Source organism: Pelodiscus sinensis, chromosome 2, assembly GCF_049634645.1.
Source record: "Pelodiscus sinensis isolate JC-2024 chromosome 2, ASM4963464v1, whole genome shotgun sequence".
NCBI lineage: Eukaryota > Metazoa > Chordata > Testudines > Trionychidae > Pelodiscus > Pelodiscus sinensis.
Genome location: NC_134712.1, coordinates 137,676,270 through 137,701,862, shown reverse-complemented (window position 1 = coordinate 137,701,862; position 25,593 = coordinate 137,676,270). Strand labels below are relative to the sequence as shown.

Below are 25,593 nucleotides of genomic sequence, written 5' to 3'. Positions count from 1 at the left end.
AGGACTGGTTTAATTCAAAATCTTTATTAATGACCTGGATGAGGGGATGGATTGCACCCTCGGCAAGTTTGCAGATGACACTAAGCTAGGGGGAGAGGTAGATATATTGGAGGCTAGGGATCGGGACCATAGTGACCTAGACAAATTAGAGGTTTGGGCCTAAAGATATCTGATAAGGTTCAACAACGACAAGAGTCCTGCACTTGGGATGGAAGAATCTTAACACTGTTACAGGCTTGGGACCAACTGACTAAGAAGCAATTGGCAGAAAAAGACCTGGAGATTATAGTGGATGAGAAGCTGGATATCAACAGTGTGCCCTTGTAGCCAAGAAGGCTAATGGCATATTAGGGTGCATTAGGAGCAGCATTACCAGCAGATGTCGAGAAATGATTATTCCCCTTTATTCGGCACTGGCAAGGCCACATCTGGAGTACTGGGTCCAATTCTGGGCATACGCACACCCATTACAGAAAGGATGTGGATACATTGGAGAGGATCCAGCAGAGGGCAACCAAAATGATTAGGGGGCTGGAACACATGACTTATGAGGAGAGGCTAAGGGATTTGGGCTTATTTAGTCTACAGAAGAGAAGAGTGAGGGGGGATTTGATAGCAGCCTTTGACTACCTGAAGGGAGGTTCCAAAGAGAATAGAGAGAGGCTGTTCTCAGTAGTGACAGATGACAGAACAAGGAGCAATGGTCTCAAGTTACAGTGCAGAAGGTCTGGGTTGTATATTAATAAAAATTATTTCCCTAGGGGGGTGGTGAAGTACTGGACTGGGGTTCCCTATGGAGGTGGGGGAATCTCCATCCCTAGAGGTTTTTAAGTCCTGGTTTGACAAAGCCTTGGCTGGGATGATTTAGTTGGGGGTCGGTCATACTTTGGGCAGAGGGTTTGACTTTATGGCCCCCTGAGGTCTCTTCTGACCTTATGATTCTATGACTGTAGCAGCCTTTTCCCTTTCTCTCAATTGGGACTGCTTGTGAACTGTGAGAAATCATCCCTCGTACCAAAGGCATTGGCTTCTTCTGGGACTGGGGAATGCTCAACCCCCACTCTTCCCCAGGCTCCACCTGCTCCCGTCCCAGCTCTCCCACCTGTGCTCCATCCAAGGCCCCACTCCCGCTCCACCCTTTGCCCAAGTCCCAACCCCTGCGCTGCTTCTTCCCACCACCCCCATCTCTGCTCCTCCGCTGTCCTCCCAGAGCCTCCTGCATGCTGCAAAACAGCAGATTCACAGGAAGCAGAAAGCACTGGGAAGGAGGCAGAGGAGTTAATTGGTGAGGCTTTTGGTGGACAAGAGGCTCCAGCTCTATAGCACCTATGCCTGTACTATCACAGATGATAGAATTCATAGGACTGTGATCAGCTTTCAGTCAGCAAAACTTAGCACCCAGTGATAGTAGATGGCAAATAACCTAAAATCCAAAAGAATGACAATTGTGTACACATGTGAGATTCTTAGACCACGTGTTGTTATAGCTTTTATAATTGTGACTGAGATAGGTCTACTCCTGAGCCAGACTTCACATGATCAAGGAACATCTGTGGTCATTGCTGGACCTGAGAATTGTAGCTCTGAAAAATACCTAACTCCTAAAAACAGGCAGATTATCTTTATCACATTCTTTGCAGCTGGCATACTGTCTAATATGTAGTCAACGAGTCTCTCAAATGGTGCATTGCAGATTTCCCATCAATATTTGAGAGAGCAGTGTTCTGTACAATGCCAATGTTTTAAACAAAATACATTTTTTTTTGAATTGTCATATTCTTCACGATATTCTGATCTGCAGACAGCTCATTCCACAGAATCAACCAGGGTGCTATGTTTAGAATGCATTGTTGTGTTTTCAGCTGTTTGCTTTTTAACAGTCAGAAATCTCACTAAACACTGAGGCGTATATAATTTTTTTAAAAAATTGAGTTTGCCAGCATTCCTTATTTTCTGATGGAAGCTACAATTTACTTTTTCCTTTTGACAAATTGATAGCAACAGATTGGAAATGTCTGTAAACAATAAGACATGACAAGTTCTATTTTTTATTAAAATAAATTAAATATTAACCCATTGTGTGAAATGTGATTTAGGTTTTTTTATTGTGTCTTCACGTATTGGAATATTTATGATTTATGTTACTTAACTTTCTGACTGGTGACAGCTTTTCTTTCTTACCATACATGCATTCACACAGTTATCTTTTGAAGGATTCAGTTAATTTGCCACTATTGGCTTTATCTGCTGCTACTGTATTTGAACTTTTGGGTAGAAGAGAGAGAAACAGTCTTATTTCCTTTATATCGCCTGTTTTCAGGATAATAGCCAGAAAAAATATCTCAATCAGTCTCTGTTTTCAAGCCTTAACAGTCTCCTTATGCACATTGGCAGCCTTGTGGCAAAAAGTCTTATAGGCCATGTCTACTTAAGGAAATAATTTCAAAATTACCAAATTTGACTTAACTCCCAATTTAACAAACTTGAACTAGTGTGTCCTCACTACAGGGAAGCATCAAAATTAGTCCCAGGCAGGCTCCGTTAATATGTACATGCTACCTCAGATTTAGAGCCACAGGAAACACTCTGGGGAGCTGTGGGAGACCTCCCAAAGGCCAATAAGTTCAAATTAGCAGCACTGGAGCATCCACACTAATGTTATTTCAAAACTACTATTTCAGAATTCCATTACTCCTCCTGAAAATCAGGAGTACTGAGTTTGAATTCTGCAGTAATGCAGACACACCACTTATAAATTTGAACTTGGGGAAGAGGGGGAGTTATTTCAGAATAAGTTCCTAGTATAGACCAGGGCATAGTTACACTATCCACAAAGTTTAAGCTATCTGCTTCTAGCTTGAAAATATATGCATATTTCATATGTTTTTAAAAAATATATATCAAATATATAATATGTATCCACCTACTACTGTGAGAGGCTTGGACAGATCCTGAGGAATGACATGTACATAGAAAAAATTCAGCTAAATTAAATCAGCTATCCTACAGAAACTACTAAAAAAACTTGAATATGAAATGGAGTCCTCCCTCCCACCATCACCACCAGAAGAAGTGTATGTTCAGTAAGTGTGGTAGTAGACTCTGAAAGTCAACCGACTATTTTAGTTTGTACCAAGGTTGGGAGAAGGTTTTAAAGTCTATATCCAGTGTTATGGAGCCAAACTTCCAAGGCATCTACCTTTAAAAGGCATTCACCCTTTTATGGGATGGCACCTTTGCTTTGTAGTAGCAATTAGAGTTCAGGAACTTTAATGTTTTCAGTCTTGCCAAAAGTATGTCATTCTTTGTTTTATTTTAACTGTACTTTGCAGCAAGATTTTGTCCTACTGTCTACGAACAACCTCTTATTTTCTTAACATTTTCTGTAGGTACGCCTATAGAAAAAATTGTTTTATTAATTAGGTACCCAGAAGAATGCTAGTTGACTTAAGGAGGTAGAATAAGGCAGGTTCATGCTTCAAAGAGCTCATATTCAAATAGATAAAATACACAGAATGGAGGAAAGGAATATATCAGGCAAGCATTGTGACTGAGAGGAATTGTGCATGTATCTCATTAATTGGTTTTTTTCTCTTTCTTTATTTCTCCCGTCCTCTGTCACTTTATTTGCTCCCTAATGCCAGTAGTCCCTATTCCTTGCTATTTTAAAACAACATGGGCCTTGTTCAGGATCAATGTCGTCTTAGCATTGGATTTTTATTAACAAACAAATCAGCGATAAGATAGTATAAAGTGTAGTCCAGGCTCCCTCCCATTCTTGATCTCCTCATGATGTTCCTAGCTTAGAGCTGTTTAGCCCACTCCTTGGTCAGCTTTGTCTCATGCGTTGAACCCTTCTTCTATCCTTTTTATTCCTTCCCGGTTTGCTACTGCTGGTAAATGTTGCACAATGATGTGGTGTCACCTTTCTCTCCAGGCCAGGCCACTAGCCCTTATGATAGGTTCTCAGCTGTGGATTTTGTCTACGATATCATATCTTTCCTGTCAAAAGAGTACACTCTTGCTCTTTTCCGCTGTACAGGAGAGAGTTACAGTATGATGAGATTCTACTCTTTCTTTCTACTTTACCAGTATCATGTTTATGGCCGGTTTTTGTTTGGCCTCACAGACTCAAAAGTTTATCTACTCCTTTCTTAATGCGTTTTTCTTCTCTTGTCTCTACCCCTTATGCTAACATCAGTATCTAGTGCTGCCTCTTCCATTATATGCTTCAATTGAAACCTAGCCACAAGAACAAGTGAGACAACATACACCTGCTGTAGACGAGAGTGTCACTGTGTGACCAGAATCATGCTATATACATAGGTGTTCTTTTTGAGGGAATTTAAAATAAACTTTTTTTTTCTTCTGTCAATCAAATTGTCTGCTGCATAGGCATCTTTACCTCAGGTTGCTTGCACTGGGTTCCTTTGCATATTGTTTCATTCTTCAAAATTCTTCGGATATTTTTTAGATTTAATGTAGGGAAGCAAGCAAACAAGCCTGCAATAATAAGAATATTTGCTTAGAAATGTCTAGCAAAAAATCAGACATGAGCATATCACCTTGCCTAACATTACCAATAGTTCACTTGTAATGAATTTCTAGTAATTAATGTTTTCTGACCTGTTCCTTGTCAGAGCACATGCAGCCTCTAGCTGTTCTGAAAATAGAAGCCTGTAAGTGTAGGCTCACACTGGGTGCTTAATGCCCCTTTATTTTATGGACATTCTCTGTGGTTGTCAAAATATCTCAACCAAGAAAATAATGAACATTTTCGAAGTCTGCAGTATTAAAGCTGAAATTGTTTACATTTGGGGAAAATTCTTGCAGATTTCTGACTTAAACAGCACTTTTCTCTTTCATCCAGAGAAATACAACCGCAGTCACTTTTTAATGAAAACCTTTTACATGGATATTCTCGGTGCATGTTGTATACTTGCTGCTTGTTAAAAAGAGTCAAACTTGAGGCCTATGGGGACCAGCATATCTCTGAATAAAACATACAAGTATCAAGTAAAACAAGCAACAGATATATCTTTGCTTATGACATTTGCCTCATGACACTGCTTGCTATGCATCTGATATGCAGTGGTATGTACATCAAAACTAACAGCAACAAAAGCACATGATCAAAGTTACAGGTCTCAAAAGAAAACCGATTTATTCCAAAGTCAACATGATCAGTTTTGGGTGCAAATTAATATAGAATCTGATTCCTCACCTATTCAAATCAGTGGGAGCTTTCTGCAGGATTAGTCTTATTGTGATTCAGTTTTATGAAAACTTGCCTTCACAGTTGTCTACTCTTTCAGTAGAAAGGCAAAGTACGTGAAGGTTTTTCTGTTTCATCAGTCGTGTCTGCTACTACGAACCATTATATTGTCACACAGAGATGATCACAGAGAAGTGTATTTTAAAAGGAGAAACCATGGTTAAAGAAAGGGGTTGCAGATGTGATGGAGGTATTCATATTTCCTGGTGTGGATACTTAACACCCTGAATCTTAACAAGGACTTAATCTCTCTTCCCCCTCCCACCTTTTGTCCCACCTCTTTCCCAGCCAATCCCAGAATCCTCCTCAAATCTCTGTCTGATCTGAGGTTTCCCCATTTTTTCTTCTCTACAGTGCCTGAGTACTGAGAGGGAGAGCACTGAGAGCACAGGAGAGATTGTGTCCTTTTTTTAAGTTCTAGAGGCCATACATGGACCTGCCCGAGCCTGCAGGAGGCCGGTACTGCAGTTGCTACACCTGGGGGAATTTAGTTCCACTCTGTGGGTACATAATGAGATGCAAATATATATATATTTGGGTGTCAGACAGAAGGAAAGCTTCTGATGGAAAGTTGTTGCACTCCCACTTTAGCCCACCAGAAGGTGTTGTGATAGAACAGAAGAAGCTCTCAGCCAGCTATTAAAGAGAAAGAGCATGGGGCTTTTGGTGAAGGGTGTCAGACAGGGTTCATGAGGGCTAGTGGAGCTAGGAATGAATGGGTCCAGACATGCAAGGTCTCAGTGGGGAAGGAGGGCTACATAGGGACATCCCCCCTTCCCCAAGCCCTGCCTCTCTCTGCCCTTCCTCCTTCCCCACCCCACACTTGCCACACCCTGCCTCTTCTCCCAGTCAAGGTGCTGGCTGCAGGGGTGCGCCACTCCCACTCTCACCAGTAGCAATGTGGAAAGTGGAGCAAGGTGGCCTCAATTCACTTTGCTGTCCCAGCCACGATGCCCTATTTTCCATAGGACAGAGTGGGGTGGTCCTGTACCTCTCCCAAACCACACGGCCGGAGAACAGTGCAACCTGACATCACATTGCTTGTGCTTCCCTCCTTCACTGCTGGTGGTAAGTGCAAGGGGGGTGTCCCCCTGCTGTGGGCACCAGGCCCTTCCTCTGGTCCCTCCCGCTTGGGGCATATGATCCCTCATGCCCACCGTGTGTCACGCCTGTCTGCCTTGTAGGCCATCTGCTTTCCAAATTTCATGTCTCTGCTTCAAAATATAGAATTTATCAATGAAAAGATTACAAAAATTAACAGGGACACAGCAATGTATTTTTCTCTAAACTTGTTCTTGGAAACAGCCAAACAATTTTGACTGAAAATAAAAAAACTCAACCTGAGGCAGACAACTGGTATGGAATATTTCAGCCCAAATGACTAAAGTGTTGGCAAAGTTATAAGCAATTGATAACAATGTCTTCTAATAGGAAGTGTGCAATAGCATTGTATTTGATTAAAATCCTCCGTGTTAAATTGTCATACCAAATGTGTTTTCTTTTCTTTTCTTTTCTTTTTTTTTTCTTTTTCTTTTTCTTTTTCTTTTAGTTTATATATCATTTATCTCTGGATATTCTATAATCCGCCTAGATTTTAAATAAATGATTGGAAGAGTAATGGTCCTTACATTTGGTTAATATTTTTTGATCTACCCTAACTCTCTAATAATTTTGATAGTTTTGGATATATGTGTTTTCCTACTTCAGATGTTTGAAATGGCTTGTAACCTTTGTAGCCATCTTAAATAACTTTAGAAACCATGTAGTTATTCAAAGCTTATTTGCAATAATAAATAGGTATCACAGTTTTGCTTTTCATACTGTTCTGATTTTATATATGGAAATACTGGCCTTTTAAAAAAAAATTTTTTTAATTCCAGGAACGTCTTCTACTTTCTTTACTGCCTGCTCACATTGCCATGGAAATGAAAGCTGAGATTATTCAGAGGTTACAAGGCCCCAAAGCCGGCCAGCTGGAAAATACGAACAACTTTCACAATTTGTATGTCAAGAGGCACACTAACGTGAGGTATTGTACTTTACCAACATTTATCAACAAGGTCAGCAAAGCATTTTGAAAAATAAGGTGTGAAAGGAAGGATGTTTTACTAGGCTTTTTAACCACTTAAATGCTTAATTTGATGTTGCAGCCAGGCGAAGCTATTTTTAGAGTAAAATCAGAGAACTTTATAGAAGTAACCCTCTGATTTACATTAGAATGGGCCTTCCTCATTGATGCTGATGTGTTCTAAGGATGTTAAGTATTGCGTAATTCACTAATTGAATAGTCGATGCATTTTTCCTTTGACTATTTGATTAGTTGATAGGGCGGCACTGCCCCTTTGAAATGCTACGGCTGTGTTTCAAAGGGGCAGCACTACATGGAGCCCGGGATCATCTGTGTGGTGCTGCCCTCTTGAACCATCCTGTACATTCTTGGTTTTTAAGAGTTAATACAAAAAGTTATAAAAGCAGAAAGAACTGAGTTGACCTTATCAAAAATCAAATCTGCCCAGCTAACTTAAGAGAAAATGGTCTTTTTTTTTCATTATAGAGGTTGCACCTCCCAAAACCGGAATTCTCAGATCTGGCAACATCCGTGGTCCAGCAGGACCGTGGATGTTCCTTGATCAGAGAACCCTGCTAGCCTACTGGCAGGAGGGCAATCCAGAAGGGGCTGGGATAAAGAAGTGGAATGGGGCAGGGACTGGGACTGGCAGCAGTCCGCAGCAGAGGGTCGTGGCAGCCTCTGGCAGGGCAGAATTGGGCCTGCGACAGCCAATGGCAGTGCGGGGCCAGTGCCAGAGCCTGTTGGCTGCCGTGACAGCAGGACTGGGCCAGGGCCGGTGAAAGCCCCAGCAACACATGGCAGCATGGGGCTAGAGCCCTAGGTAGCCCGTGGAAGTGTGGCCAGAATGTGCAGACTGTCACAAGGCTAGGACCAGATCCCTGAGCATTTAGCAGCCATTGGCAGCCTAACCAGGGCCAGATGCAGCCCCCAGAAGCTTGCAGCAGCATGGGCTGCTGGAGCCCAGCAGCAGTCCGGCTAAAGCAGCAGCAATGAGGCCAGAAACCCAGCAGGCACCCTGTCACGGGCTGGAGGCATAGGTGTGCGCAGCACATTTCATTAGGGTGTGCACCCAAAGAAGTTTTTTTTAAATGTACTCTTTGACCCCCGTTAGCCACACCCCTACCCCTGTTAACCACGCCCCCTGACCCCCATTAGCCACACCTCCTGACCCCCATTAGCCACATCTCTGGAGGTAACACTTTCAGGACAAGATGGACACACGACCAGAAGTAAAAGGTGTCATGTGATCCCCCTCTAACGACTTTTCCCACCATCCTCTATCAATAGGGATTAGCTTGTCCCCCACCAAACCTCCCTCATGCAATTATCCTGCAGGTGCATTAACCCAATGTGCGTGACATTAACTCGGGGGCGGAGAGGCTGGGGGAAGTGTTCACTCTAAAAGTTTCCTCCCATGAGCAGAATGAATTTTGTGTTGTGCACCAGTACTGAGTTCGTGTGGCTTGTTCAGCTGTGCCACTGTGGTACCCAAGTTATTAATAAATATCTTATAAACCTCTACCTTTCCCCTCTGCTACCATGTCTCCTCCCCTTGCTCCATCAGCTCACCTGGTGCCTGCTGCCCCTAACGTTAGAACATAAGAATGGCCATACTGGGTCAGATCAAAGGTCCATCTAGCCCAGTAGCCTGTCTGCCGACAGTGGCCAGCACCAGGTGGCCCAGAGGGGGTGGACCAAAGACAATGATCAAGCAATTTGTCTTGTGCCATCCATCTCCAGCCTCTGACAAACAGAGGCCAGGGACACCATTTCTATCCTCTGGCTAATAGCCTTTTATGGACCTAACCTCCATGAAATTATCTAGCTTCTCTGTAAACTCTGTTATAGTCCTATCCTTCACAGCCTCCTGTGGCAAGGAGTTCCATAGGTTGACTATGAGCTGTGTGAAGAAGAACTTTCACTTATTAGTTTTAAGCCTGCTACCCATTAATTTCATTTGGTGTCCTCTAGTTCTTCTATTATGGGAACTAATGAATAACTTTTCTTTATTCACCCTCTCCACACCACTCATGATTTTATAGACCTCTATCATATCCCCCCTCAGTCTCCTCTTTTCTAAACTGAAAAGTCCCAGTCTCTTTAGCCTCCCCTTATATATGGGACCTGTTCCCAACCCCTAATCATTTTAGTTGCCCTTCTCTGAACACTTTCCAAGGCCAAAATATTTTTTTTGAGACGAGGAGACCACATCTGTACACAGTACTCAAGGGCTGCGTCTAGATTGGCATGATTTTCCAGAAATGCTTTTAACTGAAAAGTTTTCCGTTAAAAGCATTTTCAGAACAGAGCGTCTGGATTGGCATGGATGCTTTTCCACAAAAGCACTTTTTGCGGAAAAGCGTCCGTGGCCAATCTAGACATGCTTTTCCGCAAAAAAGCCCCGATCGCCATTTTCGCAAATCTCAGCTGTCTACACTGGCCCTTTTGCGCAAAAGCTTTGCGCAAAAGGGACTTTTGCCTGAACGGGAGCAGCATAGTATTTCCGCAAGAAGCACTGATTTCTTACAGTAGAAAGTCAGTGCTTTTGCAGAAATTCAAGCAGCCAGTGTAGATAGCTGGCCAGTTTTTCCGGAAAAGCGGCTGATTTTCCGGAAAAACTGGCCAGTCTAGACACAGCCAAGATGTGGGCATACATAGTTATATACAAGGGCAGTAAGATATTCTGTGTCTTATTTTCTATCCCTTTCTTAATGATTCTTAACATCCTAATTTCCTTTTTGACCGCCGCTGCACACTGTATGGACGTTTTCAGAGAACTAGCCATGATAACTCCAAGATCTCTTTCCTGATTTGTCGTAGCCAAATTAGCCCCCATCATCCTCCTCTGCTGTCCTGACTCCTGCCCTTCTCACTGCCCTCAGCCTTCCTGAGACCTGCTCTCCTCCACCAGCCCTTCTCTCCCCCCTGTGCCCACTCCTCCAGTAGCCTCCCACTGATCATGTAAACTACCCCTCCTCATCCCCATGACCCATGCACAGAGGCACTGGAAGCCACATTTATCCTTCAGGTTTAACATCCCACCTGCCCAGGAAATATAGCTCCCCAGAGCAAGCTGTGTGGGGCCGAATTGGTTGAGTCTGATGCCTTGGGGTGGAGGAGAAGCCCTGTCCCATCCCCTGAGCGTGTTGTGGAGCCGCCTCCGGACTCACTCACGCTTCGCCGGACCATGCGCAGGACGGACAGTGTCCCAGGATCAGCATATGCCGGGGTCAGTCCCGCTCCCCACTAGCTGATTTGCTTTTCCCAACCCTTCCCAACCAGCACTGGTGCCCCTGACGCCCTCCCAGCCACCTCTGCCGCCTGCCGCCCAGTTCTCCTCCTCCCAATTTCTCCTGGCCAGCCCCGCTGCCGCTGACTCCCTGCCCCATATCTCCTCCAGCCAGCCGCACTGCCCCTCCCCCATCTCCCCAGGCTAGCTACACTTCCCCCACCTGCCAGCACTGCCCTGCCCCCCCATCTCCTCTGCCCAGCCACGCTGCCCTGCCCCACCTCTCTCCCAGCCAGCCCCACCCCTCTCCCAGCTGGTATTTTTTCCCTGGTGGGCTCTGAGCAGCGGGCCCCCACCATGTGGGCAGCTCCGGAGCCCAGCCGCCAGCAGCCCAGCTTGGGGCCGAGCCCAGCGTGCAAGGAGCAGCACTGCAGCCCTGCCCAGCAAGGCACTCCTTCCGGTGCGGCACGGCCTGGCCAGTGGTGAGACTCCGGGGCCTCAGCACCAAGGGGGTGGCTCTCAGGCTCAGAGCGCACGATCGGCTGCTTGGGCGCAGGCGGGCGTGTGGCACTGGCAAAGCAGGGAGCCCGGCCGCCCCCCTCCTCCTGTGAGTGGCTGCTCTGCCATCACCAGAGACGCACCGGAGATGGTGGCCAGCAGTAGGGATACAAAGGCAGGGGGGCCCCACAGGCGGGGAGGTGGTGTAGCGGGGGTGTGCATGGGAGGGGGTGGCTGGCCGCAGGGGGCGCACGGGTGGTGGGGTAGGGCCGCACTCACCCGAAGGCCTCCCACGTCCTCCACCGGCTTCGTGGTGTGCGGTCCTGGATTTTGAAGTGTCCGGGGCAGCCGGAGTATGCGCAGCAGCGCTGAGGCGTGCCGGGCTGCGCAGCTTCTGACGCCGCGGCCACGGCCGCCGGCATCTTCTTGCGGAGGTGGGGGAATGGGCTTGCTTGGTCACACCTCTTCTCCTCCAGCAGCCTCCAGCCGTCCAGTCTGCCAGTCCGCCCCACATTAGGGTGTGCCCAGGCACACCCGGCACACCCTGTGTGCACGCCAATGGCTGGAGGTAGTTCTTCCCCCACCCCTCCACTCCCTTGCCCGACCCAGCTCGCAGAGTCAGTGGCTGGCGGCTGTTGCAGGAAACCCTCTCTAGCCCGGCAACTTCCCTGGTGCGGGACAAGTCAGATCCTGAGCATGCTGGATAAGAGATGTCCAACCTGTAGTAGTTTTATGGATTTTATAATGAGAAAGGTTTTTTAAAAAATCTGTTAGAAAAATCTGGATCTTCTAATTTAGACATAACAAAATGTGTCTATGAAAGAAGCATAGTGTGAATTAAGAAATACTTCTGAGAAGAATGTGTGATTGTCTTAGTGCAATGGCATGTCATTACTTTGTCACACAAAGTTGAAAAAGTATTTTTAAGGAGCTGAGACTATATGGCTGTAAACATCTCAATTCATATATGTGGGCTTGATTCTGCAATATCCTGAGCACTTTCTACAATTTTAATTAGGGGTAAATACATCTATATTCTAAAACCAGGGAAATTGATAATCAAATAATTTTCCTTTCCTTTGTAGTATTTTGTATGCTGATATTGTGGGATTCACTCGCCTGGCTAGTGACTGCTCACCTGGAGAACTGGTACATATGCTTAATGAGCTCTTTGGGAAATTTGATCAAATTGCAAAGGTAATGATGATCTGCTAGAACTTTTTTCATTACTGCTATAACTGTTTATTATTACTGTGCAATACTTCCCTTATGGGAACTCTACGCTCTGTCCTCTTGACAAGGGCACAATCCTCAGGACAGTGTACTGGAACTATGCAGAGATTCTTCAGGAGGATAAATCTTCTTCAAAATTTTGCCATAGCCTATCTGTCCAGACGGAAATGAAACCCAACAGATAGATATAAAGGTTATCTTCTCATGCACACCATCCACGCCTCTTCTCTTTGCAGCCTGCATTTCCCTCTCTCATGTCTTTTTGAGACCCCCTCTTATGTGAGCATTTTTCTGCAGGGGGCAGACTTGTACTTGGAGCTAAGTGCAGTAGAATTAGTATCTGGTGCAGAAAAAAGAGAGAAGTTCTATCTGAGGTAATTTCTCATCCATGAGAATACAGGCTGTATATATCAATTCTGGACTTGAGAGAACTAAACAATCCACTGCATAAAGTTCAGAATGATTACCCTGGTCTTCTCTATACTGGTGCTGTGAAATAACGTAAAGTTCTTTTATTCATTTCTCAGTGCTGGAGAAATATCAAAATTTTTGCAAGCATTCTTGACCCATTGCTAACCTCATATACTCAGCAGCTGACATCCCAGTGAACTGCCGCACACAACTTATCTATCTCCTCATTGGTTATCTACTACTATTTTCTTGGAGCAGTCTTTTTGACTGGATGTTGATGATCCCAGATAATTAAATTAATCGACTTTGGAAGCTTTGAAGATGAAAGTATTCATTTTATACCAAAGTTCGTTTGGATTGTTCTCTTCCTTTGCCTTTAGCAATACCTCAAAATCATTCTTCAGAGAAGTCATGTAATTTTTGTTATTTCTGGACAAGTCCAGATGCAGGAGGCAGACCGACCAAAGGGGAGGGGAGAGGTGGCAAAGAGGAAGGGTGCCTCAGGGTCTGGAAGTTCAAAAAGGCCCAGAGCTTCCATCGCCACATCACCACAAGAGTGGGATGCAGCATGCTCTGGGCTGCTGTCAAAACTGGGAGGGGGGGCAGTGTGGCACATGCCGGGTTGTGCTAAGGGCTGGTTGCCCCCCAGCTCTGCCCATCCCAGGGCCTGGCAAGTCTATTGTCCCCACTAGAATTATACCTGCTGAACATCTTCCCTTGGGAAGATGCACCTGCCATCTGTACTTGGGAAAGAATTTGTTCATTGGCTACTCAATCTACAACATCCCTCTCTTGTTTCATTATATCATTTCAAGTACAGGCAGTCCCTGGGTTACATACAAGATAGGGACTGTAGGTTTGTTCTTAAGTTGAATCTGTATGTTAGTCGGAACTGGCGTCCAGATTCAGCCGCTGCTGAAACTGATCAGTTTCAACAGCGGCTGAATCTGGAGGCCAGTTCTGACTTACATACAGATTCAACTTAAGAACCCCAGGCATCCCCAAGTCAGCTGCTGCTGAAACTGATCAGTGGCTGATTCCAGGAAGCCCGGGGCAGGGGCTTCCTGTAGTCAGCCACTGGTCAGTTTCAGCAGCTGCTGACTTGGGGACACCTGGTGCAGAGCAGCTGGGGTGCTGCTGGGTTGGTCCAGTGGCGCCCAGAGCGGCGCTACAGGACCAACCGGCAGCACCCCAGCTGCTGTACCACAGGCGTCCGGAGCAAAGCCGCGGAGCACGGGGGCAGCGGGACAGCCCAGACGTGCCGTGGCTATCCTGCTGCCCTCGGGCTCCGTGGCTTTGCTCTGCTTTGCTCCCCGTCCCCCTGGTCTGCAGACCAGGGGGACGGGGAGCAAAGCAGAGCAGAGCAAAGCGGCGGAACACGCGTGTTCTACCGCTTTGCTTCCTCTCCCTGGTCTGCTGGAGACCAGGGAGAGGGAGGGCCCCGTTCGTAACTGCGGATCCGACATAAGTCGGATCCGCGTAACTCGGGGACTGCCTGTATCGTTATTTGTTTCTTTATCATGCCATCAGGTGACCGCCAGTATACAAGCATGTAGGATGTGGATTTTGTTGTTGTCTGTAATGATCAGATGATAAGAGCAGCAAAATTTAAGTTGGTGCCTTCTTTTTTCATCAACATTAGGTGCTATCATGGGACATAAATCTGTACTATCAGCACATTAACTCACTTGATTTGAAGGCAAATTTTAATGCTTTTGTCTCTGATTGAAATATATCCAAGTGTACATTTTGATGTCTCTTTGGATAAGATAATGCAACCCTGTTTTCTCTCACTTTCATGTATCCTGAGTAGTACACTGTACTACTTTTGTCATTAAATGACCCGTGCCATTTCATGACAGCCTGGAGCTTGCACATACATCTGACACCTTTCCATTCTTTATTCACAATGGTGAGCTTTCCTTCCTACATGCTTTCCTTATTCCATGTTCCTACTGAGATTATTCATTTACAGATATTCAGATCATTCTTTTTTTCTTGCTGCAGACAACAGGCTCTGTACTTTCCAAAGGATTTGGTACATACATCACCCTCATATAAACAAAACTCTTACTGGCTGTAACCTCCTGCTCCCTGTCACACCTTTTGGTCTCAGAGTCTTACCATCCAGCATCCCACATTGCTTTTGTTCTGCCATGGTAGTTCTTGTGGGAGAAAATACAGACCATTTTGTAATTGCATTCCCTCTCATTTGTGGCTTCTATTAGTTAAATTGTGGTTTAACTCCTCCTTTTAATGGCAATTCCTCCATTGAGAGTCATGGAATACTAGGACTGGAAGGGACCTCGAGAGGTCATTGAGTCCAGTCTCCTGCCCTCATGGCAGGACCCAGAACTGTCTAGACCATCCTTGATAGACATTTATGTAACCTACTCTTAAATATCTCCAGAGATCGAGATTCCACAACCTCCCTGGGCAATTTATTCCAGTGTTTGACCCCTCCCCTTACAGTTAGGAACTTTTTACTAATGTCCAACCTAAACCTCCCATGCTGTAGTTTAAGCCCATTGCTTCTTGTTCTATCCTCAGCGGCCAGGAAGAACAAGTTTTCTCCCTCCTCCTTGTGACACCCTTTGAGATAGCAGTTTTCAGGTATCATGTCCCCTCTCAATCTTCTCTTTTCCAGACTAAACAAGCCCAATTCTTTCAATCTTTTTTCATAAGTCATGTTCTCTAGATCTTTAATCATTCTTGTTGCTCTTCTGTGGACCTTCTCCAATTTCTCCACATCTTTCTTGAAATGTGGTGCCAAGAACTGGACACAATATTCCAACTGAGGCTTAATCAGCACAGAGTAGAGGGGAAGAATGACTTCTCGTGCCTTGCTCACAACACACCTATTAATGCATCCTAGAATCATGTTTCCCTTTTTTGCAACAGCACCCCAGTGTCCTTTCCAGGCACTCATCCATCTGATGCCATTGGCACTTCCTGAGATTTCAGCAGGTTGCAAGTGGAGCTGTTGCTGTTAGGGCAGAAGGCTACAGTACATCCTAACCTGACTTCATCTGCTGCCTAAAGTGCAGATTGATGACTCTTGTCCATTATCCCGTTGCTAGTGCCAGACAGTTAGTTCATGGCCCTTGATCTCAAAAACGCTTATTTTCATATAGACATTCTTAAGATTTGTGGCACATCAACAACAGTACTATTACAGAATTGTGCCGTTTGCCCTCTCAATGACACAAAGAGTATTTACTAACGTACTGTCAGTGGTAGCAGTTCACCTTCATGAGCCAGAAATGATGGTTAGCCCATACTTAGACAATTGGCTCTTGAAGCAACAAACATACCAGGAAACACAGAATGTAATTAATCATCATGCTTCTACATTTGGCACTCACAGTGAATCTGGAAAAGTCCATCTTGGAACCTGCACTATGCAGAGAATTTATTGGGGGCTGTACTGGGTGCTGTTATAGCCAGGGAATGCTTACCAGTTGACAACTTTTTCTCCATCACCAAACTCATACAATACATCTGTACAGGTCCCAACATGTTCATAAGATTCTGCCTGGCACAATTTGGCCTTATGGCCATGTGTACTTACCTGAACCCATTCATAAGGTTTCCTTTCATATGTCTACAAGCCTGGTTGCTAATTGTTTACACTCTGTGCAAGCATAACCTTAACCTGCTACGTACAGCTCCCCAAAGAGACTTAGACTTCATTACTTGATAGGAGGACAGAAAGAAAGTGTGCATGGGGGTATGTAAGGGGTGTCCACCCCACACAAGCCTGATTAGTTAATATGGGCCAGGAGAAGACCATTAACATTCTATAAAACACCGGAGGGAAGCTAGTGATTGGAAAGCACTGACTGAAGATGAGGACCAGATGTAATAGAAGCACTGGTAGCAAAATAAAAGCCAGGAATTGAGAGCAGAAAGGAGCTGCAGGGAAGAGGCGTGCAGTCATTCTCTATGGGAAATAAAAGAGTTGGGTAGGGACAAGGAGAATGTCCTAGAAAAGATTAAGATGTGTGATTCTCTTCTGGATTAAGGAGTTTGGGAAGCAGCTGAGAAGTGTAAAGTAGCCAAAGAGAGCAGAGGAAATTCTGGGGATAAACCTAGAGAGCAGCAAGGAGTCAAAGAAGCAATGTAGGAAGAAGCTCAGGGAAATTGCAACAGTGTCTGAGGCTGAAGAGATCTAATTTTCTAGTCATGTGGTCCCTGAGATGGAACCTGGAGTACTGAGTGGTCCTGAGTTCTCCTACCAGCCCCTGGGAAAGTGGTGCAGGGCTTGGAAATGTGGAATGGAAGACAATTTGTGACAGAGTCTCGATAGTTTGTCCAGTTTCCCTATGGTGCATTACCCCAGAAATGGGGAAAGTGGTTTATATAGTGACCTGGCTGTGATGAAGAACAAGCAATGAAGGAGAAGCACCTCATATCACAGAGGGGGGGTCACAGTGCAAGCAACAGGTGGAAGTGAGCACCACATTGAGTGAGAACTAATTTCCATCCCCAAGGAGGCACATTTTTTGTGAGTGAACACCTTTATAGGATCCATTCAACCTCCTACTTCCCACAAAGACTGTAACCTCAGATGCAACCTCTTTAGATGGGAAGTGCACATGGTGGAACATATTGGAATGAAGAGTAGTCAGATTAGATTGTTCACAACATGTAGCATTTCTGATCACTGTCATGTTTATCAGAAGAGTTGGAGTGCTAGGGTACTTTTGGCCGAGACAGCGTTTTCACAGGAACAAGGGATCCGTGAGACTACACCTGGAATTTGTCTCCAAGATTATATTGGGCATTCACATCAACTAACGTATCCATTTAACTCTGTTATGTCTGAAACCTCATTTTACAAGAAAGAAGGTCATGCAGCATTAACTGCACTGCATAAGGTTCTTGCCTTTTACCTGCAAAAAACAAAATTGTTTTGAAAAACCCGTAGAATCACTCTCATTTGCAGAGTGTATGAAAGGAGGGGTTGTGTCCTCCCAGAGGCTGTCAAAATGGTTGTCACAGTGCATCCAACTCTGCTGCGAGTTGAATAATGTCTTAGTTGAGGGCAGTCTGAGAACTCGGTCAATAGAGCTCAGACATCAGTACCTTCTCTTAGAGACACCCTTGTGACTGATGTCTGCACAGTAGCAACTTAGAATTCCATTCACCCCTCCTCCAGATGCCATGCACTGGTGCTTCTGATTCCTCTCTAGGCAGAACATTTTTGTAATATGTTGTGTTATAGTACTCCCAGCACCTTACAGAAACACCGCTTAATGGCACACAGGGATGATCACTCAAAGAAGGATGGGTTCCTCACATTGCAGTAACTTGATATCTTTGAGATAAATTGTCCTTGGGTATACTGTGCTACTCACCCTCCTTCTCTACTGCCTAATTTCCCCCTACTAGGAACTAGTGTTAGAGAAGGAACTAGGATGTTGGCAGTCGTCTCGGGCAGCCCTCTTTATTTGCCAGCACAGAGCATGAACAGAGGGGGGTGCATACACGGACTGCATAGTTCAGTGTTTCTTAAACTGTGTTCTGCGGCACACGAGGCAGTCAGAAGTGTGCCGCGGAGAACAACAATATTCAAAATGGCCTCCCTTAAACAGGCAGGCAACCTTTTTTTTTTTCTCAATAAGTTTCTCCCAAACCTTCCACTCTCCCCTCTCTCCTTCCCCCCTCCCCCAACCTTAACAAAAAATGTTTTGCTTAACAAAAAAATCTTTGGTGTTCCCTATTAAAAAAAATATTGTTTGGTGTTCCTCAGTCTTAAAAAGTTTAAGAAACACTGGTATAGCTGCTACTAAACAGAAATTATCTCATGTTCCGTTTATGGAATGCGTGCACTACTCATAATGACAACATATTTTTAAAAATTTGGGTTACTGCAAGGTGAATAAGTCATCCATATCATTGAAGGCTAAACTAAAGCACACCTAAGTGGACAACATAAACAGAATGTTGACAGCCTTATTAGCATGGCTTTATTTAACTTAACAATGAGTAAGGAACTTAAACTAGAAAAGTGAAAAATATGATCAGATAACTATAGTAACTTAACTAATAGTACAAAACTCTGCATACTAACCTCACTTCCAAGTAGCAACACTGAATGAGTCTCCCTTACACAAAGAGTAACTCTCAGTACTGTAGAGTAGAGGATCATTCTTTTGTTGTGTTTTTGCTCAGCATCTAATGTAGCAGGGTCTGGATCCATTCCTTGGCCACGAGGCACTATTTCAATACATACACACATGTCCTAATTCAGATACCGATTACTCAGTTACAAAAATCTCAGTTTTAGGTCAGCTTGCAGATGCTTTACTAATATAGGAGACTGTTTTCTGAAGGAATTAATGTTAATGCTGCCAAGTATTGTTGGAATATAACTTTGATTGTTAAACCAAGGAAGTATTTTGAAATGTTTCCCCGTGGTCTTATGTATAGAGGACTACACATCTTGGGTTTCTAATTACAGATGTTCCCCTGAAAGGTTTCGGTAATTTAGATTGTTGAGATTTATTTTTTAATTTAATTTTATAGATCTCAGATGCCAAGTAATACTATATGTACATGTTATAGGCTATGCCTTTTTCTGGTTTCACGTGTAAAGTAAGGTAAATGAGAGAGAAAATGTTGCATGCTATTTTCTAACAGCCCTTTTTAACCTACTCTTGAGATCCTTTTCTTCCTTAACAAGATTTCTCTATTGTGCTTGTATAATTACATATAACATATATCATGATGTAACAAAAATCAGACTCAAGTTATGTTGTTTATGTAGTTTGTCATGTGACTTATCTTCTGATCGATTTTGCTGTTTCCTTCAGGAAAATGAATGTATGAGAATTAAAATCTTAGGTGATTGCTACTACTGTGTGTCTGGACTACCTATATCTCTTCAGAATCATGCCAAGAACTGTGTAAAAATGGGATTGGACATGTGTGAAGCCATAAAGTAAGTGCAGTAGTTTTGTAACTGACAATGTTTTTCTGCCAAGAGTAAAAAAGTCATTTGTTTCCATCTGCAGTTGTGCTTTTGGTTTATATGTTTCAGTAGCTCTGTGTTCATGTTTCAAGTCGTGATCCAAAACAGTAATGTCGAAGCTGTCTGCAGCAGCTGAAGGTTGTTGAAATAAAATGTGTCAAGCTAAGGATATTGTCCCATCATTTTATAATGTGTGTGTTAGACCACATTTGGATGCTGTGTGTTTTTTGGGTCCCCCTTATCAGAGGAACAATTTACTTATTTGGTCAGTGATTTCAGGTCCTTTTAGCCAAGCTTTATGGTAGGCACTCATTATTACATGGCTGTTATCAGTTATTCATAGTCAAGCTTTTCTGGGCTGGTTAAAACAAAGGAAGAATTCCCATAGTTAGAGTTTTAAACTAAGAACCAAATTCCAAGATGCACTTCAACAATTCAAAACATCTCTAAAAAGCACTTAAACAGGCAGATTTCCTAGGTGTACCTTAACTCTACTTAAACAGAGTACTCAGGTGATATTAGTGAATTTGATTCATATGAGACTGTTAGTCTAATAGTGAAGACTTTTAGGAAATTTGTCAATTTGAGTATGACTGAATGTCAGGGGGTACGCCCCTGACGGGAGTTGCGGCCGCCTTCTACTGGCCCGCGTCTTGGTCCAGGCTCCTCTCTCTGGGCCTATACAGTACCCAAAGTCCCAAAAGTCCAGGTCCCTCTATCAGGTCATATACGGTACTAGAAGCCTAGCCACTCCGAGAAGCCTCTCCTGGCCCTGGATTTGATTATCCAGGGCAGGGGGAATCGGTGGTAGGGGGACCCGGGCCCTCCCTCTCCACCGGGTCCCAGCCCAGGGCCCTTTAGGCAGGGCATATGGCTCCTGCCCGCTTGGCGAGGAATCGGGCCAATACACGCCGAGCCAAACTTTGTATCCTTTGTCCTGGGCTGCCTCCTACCATGCCCCGGTTCCCCTGGGGTCCATTGGCCTCTGAGGCAGTACCTGCCGGGGTCGTGGGCGCGCTCCTGCCTCCCTGGGTCAGCGGCTGCTTTCTCGGTGTCAGGTCAGGCACGGGCGGCGACTCTGGTCCCAGCTGCTGCAGAAACACTGGCCCGGCCTGGTTTCCTCCCTCACCCTGCGGTCTCCCTGACTGCAGGGCTCCCTCTGCTTTTATACCCGGCCTCTGCTGGGAGCATGCCCAGCAGAGTCGGAGGGGCGGGGCTTTCTCCGCCAGTTGGGCTTGGGCTACCTACCCTCTGTCCGTCAGTGCGGGGCCTGTCCACCCCATCACACAGAAGAATAGGAAAGTCATACCTATACTTAAGAAAGAGGAAGAAAAGTCATCTGGGAATCTATAGACACATTAGTCTGTTCTAAATAGTATACAAAGCATTAGAACACATTTTGAAAGAATTAATATTGAAATTCATGGTTGTAAACTGAAAGGGGGATGTTCAGAATGTTGGGTCACGAAAGGTAGGTCATATTTCTTTATATGAAGGAAGGGCAATAGATCTAATATACATGGACATCAATAAAGTGTTTGATATGGTGCCACATGGGAAATTAGTAGTTACATTAGAGAAGATGGAGATAGCAACTTTACAATGCTTGTGCTTAAGAAAGCTGCTAAAAGAGAGATAAAAAACGGTTGAGCCTGAAGGAAAATTGTCCCAAGCTAGAGAGAGGTTACTAGTGAAGTTCTTCAAAGATTGGACTTGGGACCAATATTCATTAACATTTTTATGGATAACCTTGGCACAGAAAGGAGGAGTGTACTGATTAAATCTGATGATGATAAAGAACTAGAAAGCATCAGTTCAGTGGGGAATTGGGATATTATGCAGGAAGAATTAGATGATTTTGAGGAGTAAAGTAATAGAAATGGGATGAAATTTAATAGTAAAAAGTGCAAGGTCATGCAGTTAGGGACTAATAGGAATTTATGGCATAAGCAGAACCTTCATGATTGGAAAGTGACAGAGAAGAGAAATATAGGTGTTTTGATAATCACAGGCAGACTATGACCCGCTAATGTGGAAAAATGCAAATGTGATCCTAGAATTCAGTAGGCGAGGTATTTCCAGGACAGATAGATCTTAATAGTCAGAATTGAAATTGGAAGGACTACTTCTCCTAACACTCACAGATAAGAAATGATAGCTGCATGTCTTAAAAGACCTCATCTTTATCTAGTGAATGTTACTCATGGAAGAGCCCATGTTAAGAATCTCTTTTAATACAAATCAGGTAGGGATATAAGTGCTAGCTGTTGGTATGATTGCTGATTTTCTTAGATTTAATTATTCGGTAGGGTGTTGTGAGATTTTGTAAAGTTAATATTTACTTTTGCAAACCTGGTTCATTTTTATTCTTCATTATTACAGGTTGAACCTCTCTAGTCCGGCAAAATCTGTGGCCTCTGGCGGTTCTTAAATACCTTTAAAGGGCTGAAGTGCAGCGGAGAGGAGGGAACCGAACCAGGCACAACCAGGGACAGCTGATTCCTGGCTTGTGCCTGGTCCCCCCTAGCGGCTCTTAATACATTTAAAAAGCAGAGGCGTGGCGTCAGGGACTGGGCATGAGCTGGGAATCAGCTGATTTCTAGCTTGCTTCTGGTCCCCCGCTATGCCTCTGTCTCCCAGGGAGATGGTACTGGAGGGTACCAGCACCAGCTCCTGCTCCTCCCTCTTTCTGCCTCTGATAGAGGCAGCAACGGGGGAAAGAGACTACTGAAGTCACTATTCGACTATACGATAAGCTTATTGCTTATTGGATAGTCGACTAGTCATTTACATCCCTGGTGCCAACACAGTAATATTGTGTAACAACGCTTTTTTATGAGGAGAGCTGATCAGCCTTGGGTAGGTTTAGACTTACATAGGGTGTGTCAGAACAGACATACATTGTTAAGCAACATTGCAAGTGCTGTTCCATTTATTTACCTTGGTGAAATAAAAATAGACACACCCCAGTCACTGCAATATTGACCTCCTGTGGGTCGGCAAATTAATAGTAAAAAGTGCAAGGTCATGCAGTTAGGGACTAATAGGGACAAGTCGCTACCTAAGACAACAGGAGTTTTAGTAACATTTTTTATAATATTAATTGACATATTTTGTTTATTTTATCACCTTTATTATTTTATCCAACTAATAACATGATCTGTTACAGTATTATAACAAACTGCTTGATCTGCTATCTCTCTATTGTAAGTGTATAGGCCTAAGTATATGCCTATATACTATAAAGTATAGTATAGTAGAATGTAAAAGAGAAATTTACTTCACAGTTTAGCAAGGGTTTGTGGTTAGCAGTTTGTCAATCTACATCTCCTCTCCTTGAAATACAGCAACACCATCTGCTGTATAACATGTTTTAAAGGTTTAGGTCTAAATTAAGTCAAGATTTGAAACTTTTGTGGATGTCTGTAATATTATTGTGATAGAAATGTAGCCGTGTTAGTCTGGTGTAGCTGAAACAAAAAACAGGACTATGTAGCACTTTAAAGACTAACAAGATGGTTTATTAGGTGATGAGCTTTCATGGGCCAGACCCACTTCCTCAGATCAAATAGTGGAAGAAAATTGTCACAACCATATATACCAAAGGAATATATAAAGGTATATATGGTTGTGACAGTTTTCTTCCACTATTTGATCTGAGGAAGTAGGTCTGGCCCACGAAAGCTCATCACCTAATAAACCATCTTGTTAGTCTTTAACGTGCTACATAGTCCCGTTTTTTGTTTCTGTGACATTATTGTTATTCTTAACTTCATTTTTTCTGCATTGTCACTACATCTGTGTGAGGACCAACTTGCTAAAAACTACTTGCAAAATCTAAAAGGAAAACGAATGCCTGTGGAAGGGTGTCATCTATTATGCTTGGGATTTATTTTTCTCTCTCTGAAATATTTTGTTTAATTGTTTTAGGTCAGTACCCCTAACTATAAAAGTAAAGCACTTTGATACAGAAACTGTTAATTGTATATAGATTTTGCCGGTGACAATCATTTCAGCTTCAAGGACCCTTAAAGTAGGAGAGGAATTAGACCAAATTGCTAAGAGATTTAAAAAAAATTAGAAAACCCATTTAGTCATCTGTAGTTTTAATCCCTTTTCAGCCTGATTCTTAAGTACACAATTTGCCCTCCACGGAAGTAAAAAGTTGTGATTACTCCCATGTAAATATGTGAATATTCGTACTGATCATCTTAATTTCAGATTGCTTTATTTCTGTGGTTGCTACACAATTTAGAGTCAGTATGTCTTACAGTTATTGGCTTAATTATAAAGGAGTTCAGTGCCCACAACTCCCATCAAATCATACACATGTATGGTTCTTATAATACTACCAGCAATTGTTCCTTTATTGGGTGGCGTAGGCATAAAGCTAAGATGTCCTATGAGGGAAGATTGAAAAAATTTGGGTTTATTCAGTCTGGGAAAGAGAAGACTTGAGAGGGGACATGGTAACAGCTTTTAAGTATCTAAAAAGGTGTTACAAGGAGGAGGGTGAAAAATTATGTTGTTTAACTGATTATGATAGAAGCAGCAGCACAGGGCTCAAATTGCAGCAAGGGCAATTTAGACTGCATATTAAGAAAAAAATCCTGACTGTCAGAGTGGTTAAGCAGTGGAATAAATTGCACAGCAAGGTTGAGGAAACCAAACTTGTAGATTTTGAAGAGCAAGTTGTACAAACACTTGTCAGGGACAGTCTAGAACAGGGCTACTCAACACATGGCCCATTTGTTTGAGGCCCGTGGTGCGGTTTGCGTTTACGTAGGGCAAAACATGCAGCCCATGGGTGGGATCATTTGAATATGGCCTCCACTGGGAACACACTCGACAATGGTGGGGCATCTTCCAGGTGGGGTGAGCATGGAAAGATGCAAACAGACGGGCTGTCTGGAACTGATGGGTACAGGGTGTTGGTGTTTCTAGCCACTAGAGAGGTGGTGCCGGGAACGCTGGGGCATTGTGGGAAATGCTGGATGTTTAGCCTTGTAGGCAATGTCTGAAAGATGCTGACTGGCTCATACTGGCCATGTTTCGGTCCGGCACTGCAGCCGGGCAGTCCTGCCTCCATCCTGCACGTAGCGATGGACTCCCATGTGAGGACGTCAGCCCTGTGGGAATCCAGGACAGGGCTCCCAGGCAGATCTCTTTTTTTGCCTCTCATGTCCAGCCTGGCTTTCCCAGATCCCTGCCTGCCACAGATTGGAGCGCTCTGGCTTGGAAACTTTTCTTTTTACAGTACAGTCACCCCAAGAAACACACAAGCTGAAGCTTCAAGCTAAACACCCAAATCACTGGTATACAGTTTTCTTTTTTTTTAAAGCACTAAAAATGTCAACAAAGAAGAGACGCTTGTTAGATGAACACAGGGTTTTCAACCCTGTTTTGGAGATGGAATTCGCTTTTGCAGAGAAATGGAAATGGAGATAAGTATGAAAGAAGCTATTTGCATGGGACCCAAAATGTCCAAGTCCCAAATGAAATCAAATTAAATAAGTTTGGGGTACTTTTAACTCATTTTTTATTCCTTTAAAAAATGCTAGCCTAAATGCTCTACTGATCAGATTTTGTATATCCTTAATTTCTGTATCTAGTTATCTGTATGCATATTTATTCAAATCAGAAAGTCTTTTAGGCCCAGCTCAACAAGATATTTAAGACATTTTGCATCCATAACTCTAATTTACAAAAGTCTTTCTATTTCTACTTTTGTTAGTACATTCCTCTTTACGAAGTCCAAAAGAAACCAAGAACTTCCTTTGATTTCCTCTGAAAAAGCCTGCCAGTTAGCCAGAACAGCACTTCATCTTACATAAAAAATATTAAGAACAAAACAAAGCTTTTTAACTATTTTTAAATGATTCATTCCTTTTAATACAGGG

General features: G+C 43.7%; 1 protein-coding gene across 4 annotated transcripts in view; it reads left to right on the top strand.

The window, feature by feature from the left end:
• The window catches only part of ADCY2 (adenylate cyclase 2), a 361,616-nt gene that overhangs the window by 213,753 nt on the left and 122,270 nt on the right, over positions 1–25,593 (top strand). For all 4 annotated transcript variants that reach the window (XM_075921497.1, XM_014573081.3, XM_075921498.1 and 1 more), the window contains 3 exons: positions 7,156–7,304; positions 12,159–12,270; positions 19,536–19,663. In XM_075921497.1, the coding sequence (XP_075777612.1) occupies positions 7,156–7,304; positions 12,159–12,270; positions 19,536–19,663 (389 nt within the window). The remainder of the gene's footprint in view (positions 1–7,155; positions 7,305–12,158; positions 12,271–19,535; positions 19,664–25,593) is intronic.